The sequence below is a fragment of the Zalophus californianus genome, chromosome 6 (assembly GCF_009762305.2).
Source record: "Zalophus californianus isolate mZalCal1 chromosome 6, mZalCal1.pri.v2, whole genome shotgun sequence".
Taxonomy (NCBI): Eukaryota; Metazoa; Chordata; class Mammalia; order Carnivora; family Otariidae; genus Zalophus; species Zalophus californianus.
Window position 1 is genome coordinate 4784053 of NC_045600.1, and position 16207 is coordinate 4800259.

General features: G+C 56.1%; 1 protein-coding gene across 7 annotated transcripts in view; it reads left to right on the forward strand.

Moving 5' to 3' along the window:
• WARS1 (tryptophanyl-tRNA synthetase 1) overlaps positions 1 to 13716 on the forward strand; it is a 31385-nt gene extending 17669 nt beyond the window's left edge. For 4 of the 7 annotated variants that reach the window (XM_027569364.2, XM_027569361.2, XM_027569363.2 and 1 more), the window contains 8 exons: positions 295 to 414; positions 857 to 1039; positions 5132 to 5232; positions 6894 to 7006; positions 7210 to 7383; positions 11512 to 11652; positions 12490 to 12647; positions 13442 to 13716. In XM_027569364.2, the coding sequence (XP_027425165.2) occupies positions 295 to 414; positions 857 to 1039; positions 5132 to 5232; positions 6894 to 7006; positions 7210 to 7383; positions 11512 to 11652; positions 12490 to 12647; positions 13442 to 13463 (1012 nt within the window). In that variant the 3' untranslated portion in view covers positions 13464 to 13716. Of the gene's footprint in view, positions 1 to 294; positions 415 to 856; positions 1040 to 5131; positions 5233 to 6893; positions 7007 to 7209; positions 7384 to 11511; positions 11653 to 12489 lie in introns of all 7 variants that reach the window. The other 3 variants (XR_003515612.2, XM_027569366.2, XM_027569365.2) reach the window with 3 other exon arrangements.
• The last annotated feature ends 2491 nt before the right edge of the window (positions 13717 to 16207 follow it).

Genomic DNA, 16207 nt, shown 5'->3' on the forward strand with positions numbered 1-16207 from the left:
AAGGTGTAAAGCAGGTGGTGTGTGGACGTTGGTATTTGAAGTTTCCTAAGGGGTTCCATTGGCTGCCCAGCTGTATCCCTCTTTTATTCCAGACCTGCGTGTCTTATACTTTTAAAACAATTACAGGAGAAAGAAATCATGTCAGTAGAAGTTTCCTGTCGTTTTTCTCATGGGCACGAAGGGTAACAAACTCTAATCATTGTGTTGTGTTTTCTGTCTTCTCCAGGTGAGCAGTAGCGCCTTAGTGTTTGTCTCAGAAAATCACACCATTTCCTTTTCTCCTTTCTCCTTTAGAGATATGAACCAAATTCTTGATGCCTATGAAAATAAGAAGCCATTTTATCTATATACGGGCAGGGGCCCCTCTTCCGAAGCAATGCATGTAGGTCACCTCATCCCATTTATTTTCACAAAGTAAGTACTGAATCGTATGCCTTTTCTCCCTTTTATTAGCGAATCAGGAATGTTGCTTATAAACCATGTCAGAATGACAGGACAGTCCTCGTTTGTGTTTGTTAAACAACGTGTGAGGGGACTGGTGCCGTTGTGGCTTCTGTTCAGTCTGTTCCCAGTGTCACGTTAGAAAGTGTGGCGTGATGGAGCGAGCCCAGCTTTGGAGTCAGCCAGCCCGTTTCCTCCGGTCCCCCTCCCCGTGACCGTAACAGTCCCTCCCTGAGCCTTCGTTTACACGTCCTCTAAAACGATCACCAGCCTGCAAAATAGCAGCTCCACAGCATAGGGCTGTGTAACTGTGTAGACAAGAAAGGTTATGTCTGACATACACTCTCAGTAGGAGCAGTGTGTTCGGATGCAGAACGGGGGTGGGATGGCAGCCTTCTTCCCATGCGTCTCCTAGGTGGCTGCAGGACGTATTCAACGTGCCGTTGGTCATCCAGATGACGGATGATGAGAAGTACCTGTGGAAAGACCTGACCCTGGACCAGGCCTATGGCTATGCCGTGGAAAACGCCAAGGACATCATTGCCTGCGGCTTTGACATCAACAAGACTTTCATCTTCTCTGACCTCGACTACATGGGGTAAGGAGCGGGTGCCCGCTGCCTTCTAGAGAAGCAGATGGAGACAGCAGCTCCTCTCGGTCATGGCCAAGTTGGACACATCTAAAGTGGCCTTAAGATCTGGGGAATGTTTTCCTTCTTTTATGAAACGTCAGGATATGGTTTCTTGGTCTCGCTCACCAGCTGAGGCTTCCATCCCCAGCTTGAGACAGAATTGTAGTTTCTCTCCAAGGACAGTTTGCCAGATTAGGGTCTTTCTCTTTCTTGGTGTGCCTTTTTCCTCGAAGAGAAAAGACTCGTACACGGTCCCCTCATGGTCCAGTTCTTTCAGAAAAACTGCATCTGGGAAATCCTTGTATTGAAACTCTTTTTTCCAGATTTTATTTATTTGTCAGAGAGAGAAATAGAGAGTGAGCATAAGCAGGGGGGGAATGGCAGGCACAGGGAGAAGCAGGCTTCCCACTGAGCAGGGAGCCCGATGCGGGACTCGATCCCAGGACCCTGAGATCATGACCAGAGCCGAAGGCAGACACTTAACCAACTGAGCCACCCAGGTGCCCCTGAATTGAAACTTCTGAGGTCTTCTTCATCCCAAATGACTACCAAGAACTGGGTTAGAAAAATAAGACTCTGTCAAGTGTCCCAGTAAGAAATACTCAGCAAGCACTTCCTGAGCACCTGAGATGCAGTGCTCCCCCCAAGGCACTGGCAGTCCCCAAGGAATGGAAGGGGTGTGGCCCCTGTCCCTGAGGGCTCGTTATACTAGCCCAGGACAGGGTGTGGTAGAAGCACAGGATGGACTGTGTTCACACTGAGTGCAGAGATGCTTGCTTATTACCATTTCCCCAGAATGTCCCCTTAGAGGACTGCATCCGAGTGGTGACTTTATATCCACAGAAATAGTTGCCTTGATAAGAAGTCTGGCCTTTCTCCCAACTAGTAAATGAATTCATAACTTTCTAATTTTACCTATGAGATTTTTAAAATCACTTCTCTGTGGGCATAGAGGCATTGTGGTGTCCTTGAGGAAACAGCTTCGAAGGAAGGAAACAGACCTGGGTTCGAGCCCTGGCACCTCTGTTTAATGGTCATGAGTCTCAGCAAGCCTGGTCCACGAAATAGGGTTACATGAGACTTTAGGTGTCACCATTATTATAATTTTCACAGTGCTTTATTTTATACCTCTTCCCCTCATTCCTTAAAAGGACCTGATTCACCTGCTTGAGCGCTTAGCCACACCCTGCGTCCTGCTGCTCTTCTTAGGGCCAGGCCGGGGTGGCAGCTGCCCAGTCACTGCGTCCCTCAGGTGCTGCCTCTTGCCTCCCGTGGCAGCCCCTCACGGGCTCGGTCCCCCACCAGCCAGCACTCTCCGTAAAGCTCTCTTGTCACTCCCCAGCCCGTGCCTCTTCCACTCTGTCATCATCAGGATGAAGTGCTCACTTTCCATTTAGCTCACAGGCCCCTCAGTGATTTGGCCCGTGTTGCTCTCCAGCGTCAGTCACTGCCACCTCCAGCGAGGTGGAACACTCTGCAGTTCCACAGCCCCCAGAGTTCCCGCCCCTCCCCTGACCTCCCTGTCCCAGCGCAGAGGAGTCTGACGCCATCTCCAAACGCACGGGCAAGCATCACCTCTTCCTGGGAGCTGTCCCTCCCGTAGTCCGATTCAGATGTGCCTCCCAGCACCCCAGGCTCCACCTCGGCCGCATCTGGTACGGGGTGAGGGGTGGCCCTGTTCTGCTGGGTCAGTAAAACATATAGTCACGGAGTGCTCTCCGTGGCTGATGCCCTCCTAGGCCCTGAGAACCCAGCAGTGACCTAAGCGGAGTCCCTGCCTCGCTGGACCGAGGTGCTGGTGGGGCAGAAGCAAACACCTCCTGTGTCCTCAAGGACGAACATGTGGTAGGCACGTGAAGGGGGGTGAACTTTTGAACAGTGCACGTGAGGGGGCCACCGCATGCCCCACCCCTCTCTTGGCGCATTCGGAGAGAACGTGGGGCCCGAGGCGACTTGGCCAGCCTGTCTCTGCTGACCGCACTTGGGCGTCCTCCACCTGGCTCAGAGGAACTTCCTTTTTCTTCGTGAACTCGAGGTAGAGCTGAAAACCCACACAACGTATAACTCAAAGGGTCTGTGCTGCTGCTTCTCAGAAAGACCTCTTAGGTTGAACCTAAAGTCAGGAGAGAAGTTTTAAAAGTTAAACCCTGTTTTCAAATGTCATATTCCCTTTAAGAGTTTTGTTGTCTTTTAACAAGTTGAGCTTTTTTTTTTCCCCCTTAAAATTGAACTCAAAATCCAGAGCTTTGATTTAACAAAGCCCCTTCCTGGTCTTCAGGAGCTGAAACTACAACCAAGCCAGCCTCCACCCTGTCTTTGGGTGGGAGCGAAGCGGCGAGGGCCCTGCGGGGAAAGAAGCCCAATGCAGGCAAGCTGGCTGCAGACACCCTGTCCCCACGTGCATTTCTGGCCCTGCGTGTGGGCCCAGAGAGGCCTTCCTGCCAGGATCCGTGAGGGATGGAAAGACACTGCACTGGGAATCTGAGAGCTGGTGTTCCAGACCCAGCTCTGCTCCTGGTTGGTGTGGTTCCTTTGGGCAAGTCCTTACATTCTCTGAGCCTCCGTTATCCTGTAAGTCGGGGGTTTCGTACTAGTGAGAGGCAGTCTAGCAAAGGGGTCTGTCAGCATGTTCTGCCTGGGTTCACATCCGGACCACCGTTTACTCTGTGATGGGCACCTGGGTTACGTGCTCTCTGCCTGCTTGCTCAGCCCGTTCATTCATGCAGTAGGTATTCCTTGAGCATTCCAGGGAGCACCCGTGTTGGGAGCACTTCACATGTTGCCAGGTTCCTGGTATGTCCTCTCTCTGTAACACACTCCCCACCCCCACCCCTGACCAGTGCCCTGGGGCCAAAACTCAGCAGACTGCTAAGTGAAAGTCGCTCTCTCCCCCATCCCTCTCCTGCTCCTGAGTGGGACTCTGCTCAACTCGGCACAAACCCTGGTGCGGGGCCTTTGCGGTCCTCCCTGCCTCGTGGCTGCCCCCTACCTAGGCAGCCAGTGCCCCTGCATTTCTCACACCCCACCCTCAGCCCCCGCCGTCTGCCCAGAGACATTCAGGAGTTCTGCATCCAGGGACAGAAGTCTTAAACTCTCAAAAGCTGCGAGATGTGGTGAGAAAAGCATAGGCATTGTGGCCAGACAAGCCCGGGTTTGGATCCCAGCTCGTGTAATCACTGGGATCTGTGACATGACCCTTAACCTCTCAGAGCCTCGGTCTTTACCAGGACAGGGGAGGTGAGGTTACTACTTTAAAGGGGAGTTGAGCGGTGTTAACCCATGTCCAGCACTTAGCACGGCTCCTGCTACATGACGCGAACACATAGGAAACGTTAGCTCTCCCGTTTTTTCCCTTTCTGTCTTTGTGGGACCTGCTACCTGGTATGGTGGAGAGTAGAGTTGCTGAGCATATTAGAGATGCCATGTAAGAAGTCCCTCTGGGTTCTGCCCCCTCCCTGTAATTGCTTCATCTCGGCCTCGGTCCCTCTGGTAGCAGAATGACTGCCACAGCTCCAGGCCTCATATCCACATGCCTCACCATCCAGGAGAGAGCATCGGTTGCTTGAACCAGCCACTGTGGCCCAGTCCTATTGCTGGGCGTTGGGGTCATCCTGCCCAGATAGCATGGCTGCCGACGGGACGGGGCCGTGGTGGCTGGACGCGTTGGTTTCTCTGCAGACGGTCTCTCACAACACAGAACAGAGTCTGTCTCACAGGAAAGCTCCCTCGGGGCTTCCAGGCTGGAAGCTGTGCAGCACACTTGACCGCTGACCCGGGCAGAGTTTCAGGGCTCCGTGTCACCCCCTGACTCTGAACGTGTTGTGTTCTTGCCTCATCTGCCCGTGCTCTGGCACCGGTCTCACACAGCTTCCCACACTTCTCTGGCGGCTCCGCTCAGCCTGCCTTAGCTCTCTCTGCCTCCGGACGCCTGTGGGCACCGTGCTGCCCAGTGTGTGTCCTCAGCCCGCACCTGCATGCTCAGGCTTCACCAGCTGCGGCTTCGGCCCCAGCGGGGGGCCACCCTCTGAACCTGGGGTTTGATTCTGATTGTCTTTGCAGGATGAGCCCAGGCTTCTACAAGAACGTGGTGAAGATTCAGAAGCACGTTACCTTCAACCAAGTGAAAGGCATTTTCGGTTTCACCGACAGTGACTCCATCGGTAAGGAGCTCGCTGCGGCCTCTGGTGGCAGCACCGGCCCCTCGTCTCCCCACCGCGAGCCCACGGGCAGGTCTCCCCAGGAGCCAGAGGAGCTGGTGCGATGCCTGTGGCCCCGCTTCTGGGCCTCGGGGCTGCACTTCAGGAGACCGTCTGTCACCTCTCAGTCACCCACTGAGAGGCCGAGAAGAAAGAAGGAGAAGGGTGGGGATGACTGAGTGCCCTGCCCGTGTGGGCACCTCTGGTCAGAGGCCAGGAGCCTCCGCTTCCCCCGTAGGAGGAACGGGCTTGCCCGGAGGCCCCGTGGAGCCCACCCTGCCCACCCTCACTGTCCTTCCGTGGCTCAGCCCCCTGCACGCGCACTCGTGTCCCTTTCCACACACTTCCGTGCCCGTCAGATGCGTCGGCCTTCTCCTTCTAGACCCTTAGCTCCTGAAGCTAAGAATTGATCCCTGAGACTTGTGGGTCTCCTGATCCCCTCCCCTACTTCGCTTCTGGGGCACGGCTCCAGGCCGAGCAGCCGCGAGCCCAGGCCAGCATCCCAGGGTGTGCCTGCAGGTGCCGCGTGGGGAGTTTGTCCTGCTGGGAGGGGGCCCTGGCGGTGAGGGGACCTTCAGGGACAAGTGCAGAAACGCCATGGAGAGGCCTCACTGGGAGGCTTTTCACACGAGCAAGACCCTTTTCTTTGATGTTTTGGTCAGATGCATCCCTGACAATTGGGGCATAAACCCTGTGCTTTTGAAAGGGTATTTATCCTCGGAATGCCAGCATCTCATGGGAAGATGTCCCAGGGAAGGCGGCACTGGGCGAGTAAGAGACAGTAGACCTCCGACTAGCTGTGCATGCTGCTGCCAAGCGCCCAGGTTTGAATCCTGGCCCGGCCAGCTGCTTGCTGGGTATTAGCTTCGGCGGGCTCTGCCGACGGTTTGAGCCTGCCAGTGCAAGTTGGTGAGATGGGGGCTATGTGGCACTGTTAGGTCGAGTTGTGAGCAGTAGATGAGCCCGGGGAAGGCCCCGAGCACAGCCCAGCGCCCCCAGGCAGGGAATGGCCACCCCTGCCGTGTGTGTGGGTGTGGGTATGGGTGTGTGTGTACACGTACCCGGCGCTGGTGGTGGCGGCAGCGCGAGTGACCCCACACGGCACGGCTGGCAGGGGCTGGCCCAGAGCGCTTGTCGGAGGTCACACAAGGTCAGGGCCCTTGGACCCCTTGTGTGGGTCTAAGCAAATAGCAGTAGCAATGTTAACAGCAACATCCAAAGTATTGAAAGCAGTTTTAGGTACCAGGGTGTCATAACCTATAATGATTAAAGGTGAGGGACAGTCCATGTGCCCATGGGTAGAGACTGGCTAAACACTCCCCAACATGCTTACGGGACAACATACTTAACAACCACCCAAGTGAGGGAAAAGGTAAGGAGAAAAACTGGGTAGTGTGCAGTCACCAAAGAAATGCGGCGGGAAATTGAGAAAACACGAAAAGAGACACACGCTGAGACTGTAGATTTGTCTCTCCTCCCTACTCTTCTGTGGTTTCAGATTCTTTTGAGTGGTGATCACGTCTCTAAAGGGGAGAATGCTTGTTCATGTTCATCCCTTTTGCTGGCTGAATTAACCAGAACAGCAGTCGATGTCATGTGTAAAAATATATTGTTTACACTTTCAGGGAAGATCAGCTTTCCTGCCATCCAGGCTGCCCCCTCCTTCAGCAACTCATTCCCTCAGATCTTCCGAGACAGGGCAGACATCCAGTGCCTCATCCCCTGTGCCATCGACCAGGTCAGGAGGCAGAGCGAGGCGTTTATCGGTCTGGGGCACTGCACTCTGATGGGAAAGGAGGTTTTAAGAGGTGTTGGGCCGGGGCAATCCTGTAAGCTACTTGGGCGCTGGGAGCATCCCATGGAGGCGGCGGAGGTGTTGTTCACCGGCTGACAGCCAGCCCATTTCTGCCAGCTTCCTCAGAGGCCCCTCTCGCCCCACAGGATCCTTACTTCAGGATGACGAGAGATGTCGCCCCCAGGATTGGCTACCCTAAGCCAGCCCTGCTGCACTCCACTTTCTTCCCCGCCCTGCAGGGGGCCCAGACCAAGATGAGCGCCAGCGACCCCAACTCCTCCATCTTCCTCACGGACACCGCCAAGCAGATCAAGACCAAGGTGAGCACCGTCCGGGGCGGAGGGGCAGCCTGTGCACACAGAGCAGACGCGCCTGAGACACACACACACACACGCACACTGACACTCGCAGGCACGCACACGCATGGCAGGACTGTCCTTCTGGCGTCCTCCGCCACAATGCTGGGTTCCAGGGTCAGGAACTGCTGCCTGCGACCTCAAGGCGGCCTGTCCCTGTTCCCGACACCAAATGAACTTGATTTGTCTGTGCCCTTTTATTTAGGCAAAACTTTGAATATTTCTTTTCTTTTTTTCTTCTCTGCTTTTCTCACCAGTGCTCTGCTCTGGAAGCAAAGTCATGGCAGTTTTCTTTTTTTTGTTTTTTAAGATTTTGTCTGTTTATTTGAAAGAGAGTGAGAGCGAGAGAGAGAGCATGAGTGGAAGAAGGGGCGGGGGAGAGGGAGAAGCAGACTCCCTGCTGAGCAGGAGCCTGACGCTCGGGGCTCAATCCCAGGACCCTGAGATCATGACCTGAGCTGAAGGCAGACGCTCAACTGACTGAGCCACCCAGGCGCCCCATGCGGTTTTCTTTAAAGTAAATGATAGAACATATTGTAGTATATTTCCAAGCAGCAGCCGTAGTCCAGCAGATGGACCAGGTGCTTTATGTTTTCTGGCTTTATTTCTCACGGGGAGATAATGGTGAGTACCTTTAGAGGGATGACAGCCAGAGAGGATGACCATCTTGGCCAAGGTGGGGCTTAGGGGCCGCACGTTCTCATGGAGACTGGGAACGGGTGGGGGCCCTTCAACAGGACAGTCATGTCCGTCCCAGCATGCAACGGGCATCAGCAAATATTTTTCAAGTCCTCAAAGAAATGAGAATTAGGAATCTGTTTGAGCTTTTTTCTTTCCCAGGGCCCTGCTGCTCTTTCTCTGGGCTGAACTGCCAGTATAGGTGCAACCCCTCACTGTCCCACGAAGCTGTTGACATTTTATTTGGAATCCAGTGTGTGTTTGCAGGTGGGAAGTTTACAGCAGGAGTGACGAGATCCGTATCTGAGGCGTGTAATGCAACCCTCTGAGTCACTGCTGGCCCCCAGCCCTTCCGAACTCCCTAGCGGGTTCTGGTTAACAATGGGGAAACCCTTAATGTCCAAACCCTCTTCCAGGAAATAGCCACCGCCAACTCTACCACCCTCTGTTGGAAGCTGGTACATTCAGGGCTTTCTCTTGACCTTTCAGTACTGGCTTAAAGTTCTAAAGCATGGAATACGGAAGTGGGAGGGAGGGTCCTCTTCTCTCCAGAAGAGAAGGCATTTTGTTTGGTTTTTTAGTTGTTTTAGTGCATTTAGTACATCGTTTTAAAGAAGTCATTTTTGGGTCCAAGGCATTTTTCATTCACTTAGGGACCAGCAAAGGCCCTGAGGGCTGGGCTGGCCGTGAGCATGAGGTCAGGAAGCACACAGCCACAGAGGCCCTGAGGGTTGTGAGCGCCCTGTGGGGCAGGACAAGTTCAGGCCAGGCTGTCGTTCTCGGTCCCCACACCCACCTTCCATTCCAGAATCCACCTCCACTCCAGCCAGGGGCGGGGATCTGCTCCAGCGCTCCTGAGAATAGCAGTAGCCGTGCCACGTGCTCACCTGTGTGATCTCACTGAGTCCTGCCAACCACCCGGGAGGCCATGTTCATCTTGTAGGCAAGGAAGTCCAGACTCAGAGAGGCCAGGCAGCTTCCTACGTCCACACAGCTGGGGAGTGGTGGGGTTGGGACCGGAACCCAGCTCCCTCGTTGCACGGGCCCTCCCGTGGCCTAGAGTCGGGAACCCCAGGTTGTCCGTGTCCTGCCACTTCACTGCCACTGGCGGGTGACCTTGCTGTCCAGCTGAGACATCTGTGAAGTGGGAGAGCTGTACTGACTTCACAGGCTTGAGACAAGGCTTACGTGGGATCACATGTAAAAAGTGTGAACGGTAAAGTGCAGCCCAGATTTAAGAATTTAGTTCAAAATGAAGAGTTGGTGAGCTCCTTTGCAGGATAGGCCAAAGCAGGCCTTCCCCAGGCTGTTCCACAGGCCCTGCCAGAGCCCGCCAGATCAGTCCCTCCTGCAGGCAGCCTTGGAGTGTGGAACCTCCCCTTCTGGGACGAGTGTCTGTAACACACTTTGCCAGCCTGGCCACCCACCTGTGATTTCTGATCACGAGACCCCTTTAATGTTAACCCTGTAGTGCCCCTGCCCAGAGCTGGCCTCAGGCTCCAGGGCCAAGGGTCAGTGGCCCCACCCAGCCCTGGGCTTGGGGCCTCCCACAGGCCCGCTCACCTGCCCTGCTGGATTGTAGTAGGCAGAACACACTGGCTCTTGGAGTGTGGCAACTGAATCAAGCTCCCATGCCCCTCAACCGAGACACCCTCGCCAGGCATAGTTTCCTTTTATGCCACATCACACTGGTACATCTCACTTGCTTCTGTCATTTTGGATCCTGGCCCCTGCATTCTGGTCCCCACAACCAAGGCTGTTCTCCACCCTAACCCAAGCCCATTTTCCTGTTGGTTTCCCCTGAGCACGGCCCCAGCCGCACTGAGGACCAGTCAGTCCCAACACCAGGCCAACATAAGCCACTGTCAGAAGACTGGTGTCCCAGGAAGGGTCAGCCTGGCTCTGCCATTCACTGCCACATACAGCAGGTCCTTGACACTGTTTCCCATTTTCACCTGGGAGGTGGAGAAAGCAGTACGGAGGTCATTGGGTTGTTGGGGATGAAGTGATGTGATCGTGGTGATGTCCACCATTCATGGCACATCTGCGTGCCATCATGGGATGAGGGGCCTGCCCAGGGAGGAGTGCGTAGGTGGCAGCAGCACCCATGCATCTTGGAAAACGTGCAGCAGACACACCTTTCCTCATCTTGCTCTCAGACGAGGATCGGGAACTGTCCCAAGGCCCTTAGATAGCCTTTAAACCAGCCCTTGGAGCCTGGGAAGCTCTGTTCTCAAGACTTTCTTCCTGGCACTGGAGTGCCTTCCCTGGGGCCCATCAGTGACCCGGCTTGGCCTGCGAGTCTGAGCACAGAAGAGGCCGTGTGGGCAGGAGCTGCCCCGCTGCGCCATCAGACCCCCAGCGCCTGCCCGGGGGCACCGGAGCTCAGGAGAACACAGTCCTAGTGCTTTCTCTTCCTGTTCGTTTTGTTGTTTCCATGGTTGGTGCGGTTTGCTGACGTTGATGTTATTTTACAACTTGCTCTTTCTTAATGAAGGAGAGGGAAGATGAACGCGTACTTGTCTTTAATCCGCCCACCCCCAGCACTTCCCCCTCACGCAGCGGGGGGAGGGGGGGCGCAGAGCAGGTGCCGCTCCCCGCAGCCAGACAGCCTCTTCCCCCGGTGTCCGCCTGCTGCTTGTCCATGGGCCCCGGAGCATCCCGTTAGTAATCTGCCCTGTGGTCCTGGGGAGGAAGAGTAAGCATCTCAACCTAGGAACCATCAGCTCTACCCACCCTTTCCCCCAGAAAAGAAAAATAGGGTGACATTTGTACATAGTGGGTCACATGTGCTGGTGGGAAGAAAGTTGAGGAGACTTTGTCCTTTCTGGCTTTTCTTCTCTCGCTTTTTGGCCCTGATTTCTCCAAGATTATCTTCAGTGACTCCAAAAACCGTTGTGCTAGTTTCTGAGTCTTTTTTCAGCTCCGGAAACTGCATATTTGTAGGTGGGGCTGGCTGCAGGCGCTGTCTCCCTCCGCGCGTCTCCTGGCTCTGCTCCCCACTTCGAGCCCCATTCTTGTGGCCCCTGTTCCCCCTTCCATGGTGGAGAAGGCGGCAGCCGCCCTTCCCGGGTTGGCTCTCTTACTCGAAGGTGCTTGTGTCCATCCGTCACCTAAGGACACTTCCCCCACGTTTCAGCGCAGGCGGCGCTTTGGCTTTCCAGCTCTGTGCTGTGTTTCGTGGGGGTGGGGGGTTGAGAGCTAACCCACCTTCCTCTTCCCCACTCTCTTCAGTTGGCCCCGTTGGGGACCCGGGCTTGACGGACAGGCTGGAGTGATTTGTGGGGCTCCTCCCCACCCCGACTATGAGCCCCAGGCCCCCTGCCCTGGGACCTGCCCAGAGGCAGCCCCCGGCCACTTTCCCCACGCAGGGTGGCCTGACCTGACCAGCGTCCTGTGCTCTCGCCACCGCAGGTCAACAAGCACGCGTTTTCTGGGGGCAGAGACACCGTCGAGGAACACAGGCAGTTTGGGGGCAACTGTGACGTGGACGTGTCCTTCATGTACCTGACCTTCTTCCTTGAGGACGATGACAAGCTCGAGCAGATCAGGAAGGTGAGCCCGCAGGCTGCAGGGTCCAGCCGGCCCCTGGTGCTCTCACATGGGATGTTGGGGGCCTGGCAGCTGGGCTTAGGGTGGCCGGAGCCCCTCAGGGCTGGGCTTGGGGAGCAGGCCCTCAGCTGAGACGAGGTGAAAACTGAGGAGGTCCACTGCCCTTAGCAATGCGCCAGGAAGCCTGGTGACCGTCCGCAGAGGAAAGCACACATTGCAGTGTCGTGGTCACCCACCGTGGCCTCCCCTTCCTGGACACCACAGACCAGTAAAGTCGAATAGGACAGAGTCAGGTTCAGACAGTTCCCCACCGAGCCGGCGGGGCTTTGCACTGCGCGGTGTCGGCTGGGGCTCCAAGGCTCACCCAGGTGAGGCGAGGGTCTTGGCACGGCCTCTCGGCAGCAGTTTGATGAGAAGTCGGAAGAGCCCCAACAGTAACTGTAGCCTTTGCCTCGGGTTTTCCAGTCCTCAGAATCTTTTCCATGGAAGTAATTCTGACCAAGAAAGAAGTCTCCATACAAACGTGTTTAAAGCTGATTGTGGCGAAAAGTTCAGAACAGACTGTACAGCACAGGGGACGCTGACGAGGAGCTGCCAGGGCGGGCGGGCGGCCGTGGGGCTCTGAGGGGGGGTGGGGGGGTGTCGGCGAGTCACGGCCGTGCGTCAGACGGGGTCCTTGGCATGTTAAGAAAGCGTTTAAGGTGCAGGTCCTTGGACTTCTGGGCGCCACCCCCGCGCCGGGCTCTGCACGGGGGCTGCGGGCGGGGCTGGCACCCAGAGGCGTGAGGTGCCCAGGCAGGAGGAGCCGCTTGTCACTGTAGTCTCTCTCCTCCCGGTCAGGATTACACCAGCGGCGATATGCTCACCGGTGAGCTCAAGAAGACACTCATCGAGGTTCTGCAGCCCTTGATCGCCGAGCACCAGGCCAGGCGCAAGGAGGTCACAGACGAGATAGTGAAAGAGTTCATGACTCCCCGGAAGCTGTCCTACGACTTTCAGTAACTCCTTTTATATGCGCTTATAAAGAGATGTAATTTACCAATAATTCCAGCCCAATCAAATCAGCAGCACCTGTAGGCTCTGTCACACGGTAATTACTGGCCTGGTATCTGGAAGCCCTGTGTGTGTGTGTCAGTACTGTTTTTCCCCGTCCTCCTTTCTGTCTCTTGGGGGCAAAACCCTTGGGGTGATTGGGTGCAGGCTAACGTTTCATGGTCAAACAGTCCAGCTGGAGTCTCTCCCACAGAGCAGCCCCCACGTGTGGGACCTTGGGCTGCACGTCCGTGGGCTGGCCTGTCCAGTCCACAGGACAGCTGCTGCTGTTCCCCACACTCTTCAGACCTGCCCTGGGAAAGCGTATGGAGTCTGTCTGCATACCTGGAAACAGAACGGCATTAGCATAAATTAAAGCGTGCTTTGAAAAGTCTATGTGGGAAAGTTTAATGAGCACAGATGTATTTCAGCCTGTGTCCAAAAAAATTTAAAAGAAGAATTGTCAGCTGAAAGCTTTGCTCTACATTTGGCTAAGAGAGCTCCCAGCTTGAAAGCTGCTTTTCACGTTGAATATTGGCCCAAGTTGGCCGAGCTTTATTAAATTGAGTCTTCTGTGGGCGAGACTCCGGTTCACTTACCACACTCCAGACCATGCATGCACCACACTCCAGAAATCATACTTTTTCCTGAGCATACTAATACTTCCTTCCACCAAATAATCCTTGACACTCCGCCCTGAAAGCCAATGGCTGCTTCACGCTGCTTGTGCCAGATGCTGAGGGGTCTGTTGTCTTTGCAGATGCTTTTGTTTTGACACTTGACTGGCGTGGAAGTCTTTCTGCACAGAGCAGTGCCCTGGGGCAGGTGGACGTAGCTAGAAAGCGAGTGGCAGCCCTCAAGGCCCTGAGCGGCGCGTCCATGGGAGGCCTGGTTAACCGTGCACCCTGTGTAGTTTGGAAAAGTGGAAGACCTATCTCAGGGAAGGCCCTGGGTTGAGGGGTCTGTGCTTTCTGGAGGTGTAGGGTCCACTCCCTCATGTCACTTGTTGGCGTGAATAAACTTCCTTCGGTCCTGCCTGTGTCACTGTGCTGTCTAGGGTTCGAGGACGGGTCAAACCTGTTCCAGGCCCGGAGTGGGGTGCTGCACCTGCTGCCAAGTGCTGTGGCCCCTTCGAGGGTGCCCCTCATGTCCACAGGGTCACCGGGGAGTGACACAGAGTGGAGAGACAGCCTGGAAGCCCCTGTGGCCCCAAGATGAGAGGCAGGCTCCCAGGAATCCTTAGCCAGTGCCCTGCTACTGGCTCTCAGACCTCATGGGATGCCTCCAGCTGCCCAGCAGGGATGTCTCGGCACAAGCAGCCATCCTCTGCACACACGGGCTGGGCTGAAGCTGAGCCGCCCAGCCGCCCGAGGCCCAGGGCAGAGGCCCTGCCAGGATGAAGCCCCAGGCTCCCTCTACCTGCCCAACCTCCCTTGCAGGTGAGGATATTGAGGCTTAAGAGAGGGCAGTGTGACTTGTCCAAGGCCACATACCGTGTTTGTGACAGAGCCTGCCTCTTATTTGCTCTCTCCACATAGAGGGACCGCTTCACAAATGAGGGTACCGAGGGTCCCACCCTGGGAGGTGCTGAGGTACCAGCATGCGGCACAAACTCATCCGTCTCCTCCCCAGCCTCGACACCCCCTGGCCAGAGCACCCAGCCCCGCCCACCTGGCTGGCTGTGGTCTCCGCAGCTACATGCCATCTTGTCGCTCCCTTGCACCCATAATCACAGGTGCACTGAGTGGCTAAAACAAGGGGTCTTATGTGACGTCCCCAGGCGGCAGAGCACCAGGGCGGGAGTGGGCATCATCGTCGACACTGCTCCTCCACACGGGCTGCAACTTCGGGCAGGCCACCCAACCTCTGGGGTCCCCCAGCCCTGCCCCACTAAGAGAAGAGCAACCGTACCTCATGCTGGGGTCTTGGGAGCAGTACCCTGGGTCAGAGGTCAGGTGCCTCCCCCAGTGGTCACTGCTGGTAGGGGCCACAGCCGCTCCCACCCCCACATTTTTCTAAAACAGGTTCCAAGGGATCCCCCAGGTTAGGATGGACAGGTACAACAGCCCGGCAGGTGTTGGCAGGACGTCAGGTCGCAGCTCCTGTGGCGTGGGGACTCCTGCCAGAGGAGCTCCCAGCTGTGGGGACCGCAGCTGAGCCGGGGCCAGGGACAGGGCACAGTGGGGAGCTGGGAGCAGGGAGCACACAGTCCAGGATGAGAACAAAGAAGGGGGCTCCCTGCCATCAGACAGGTGCAGCTCTCCCAGGGAGTTCTGTGGCCCTTGGCCCTTCCCAGGGGCCCATGATTCTCCCGTCGGCTGTGGGAGCCCTGGGCACACCACCCTTTATCGCCCACTTGAAATTTCAGGTGCATCCTGGACTTCGTTAAGGCGGCCACGGTTGATGGGAAGACACAGCCGGGCCCTCCTTCTCTTGCCCGTTTGTAAGAGGGGGCTGGGTCGGCCCTCCCAAGGACCTTGTCACCTAGAGAGCATGAGGACCTGGGACCAGGCCTTCCTGCAAAGCCATTTGGCCAACGTGGGCGGGGCCAGCGGCTCGGTGACTGAGTCCCCATGCTCCCCAGCTGTGACTGGCAGGGCCGGGAGTACTGCCAGTAACTCTCTTCCCAAGGCCAAAGCAAATGGGTACTAGTGGTCTTCTTGCCAAAAGTGGACATGGGGTCAGGGTTTTGATGAATTATCAACCTTTTGTTAGCTGGTACTCTTCCTAGCACCTGGCTAGAACACTAGCATCTTCCACTTGAAGCTGGATGAACTTCTTGGAATCTGGGCTAGGACTTCCTTCGTTCCACCCCCCTGAGCACCTACTGTGTGCCAGGCCCTGTGCTGGATAGAGTCCAAATCAGACATGTGGGTGGAGTGGGGTGTCAGGGGTCGGGGGCAGAGGAATGACCAAAACAAGGGGCCAGGGCCCCGCGGGAGCCTCATAAGCAGCCTAGTGGTCAGGCTGGGAGAGCTTCCTGAAGGAGGTGATGCCTGGGATGCGGACTCAGCCAGGCAGAGGAGGGGGAAGGGTGTTTCTGGCGGAGAGCACTGGGTGTAAGGAAATACTTGGGTCAGTGTGACAGGAGCGGACTGGGATGGACGGGTCCACCCATGTGTCCTGGGAAAGAGCTTCCAGAACACAAGAGGGCCTTCGGTCCACAGACATGGTCAAGGCCAGTGTCTGTGAGTGAGGAAGATCGAGGCAGGTGTTGGCCGGCTTTACCAGAGCTCTGGCCCCTGATAGCCCCCCGTGCCTGGCAGTCGTGTGGTGCCAACAAGAGGACTTCAGAAATGCAGGCGCAAGTCCCCCCACCACCACCACCCCTGCCACAGTGGGCAGGCCCAGTTCCCTCCCTGAGCTGTTTGCTCACCTGGTGTCAACCTGTTATGACCTGTGTAAGGGACCTGGCACCCAGCAGTGTCCAGGATACACAACCCTCCCTCCCTCCTCCCTCCAGGCCAAATGTCCGGCAACACGGGCCAGGGCAGCTGGCTGGAACCCAGTTTCTCTCAGACAGGGG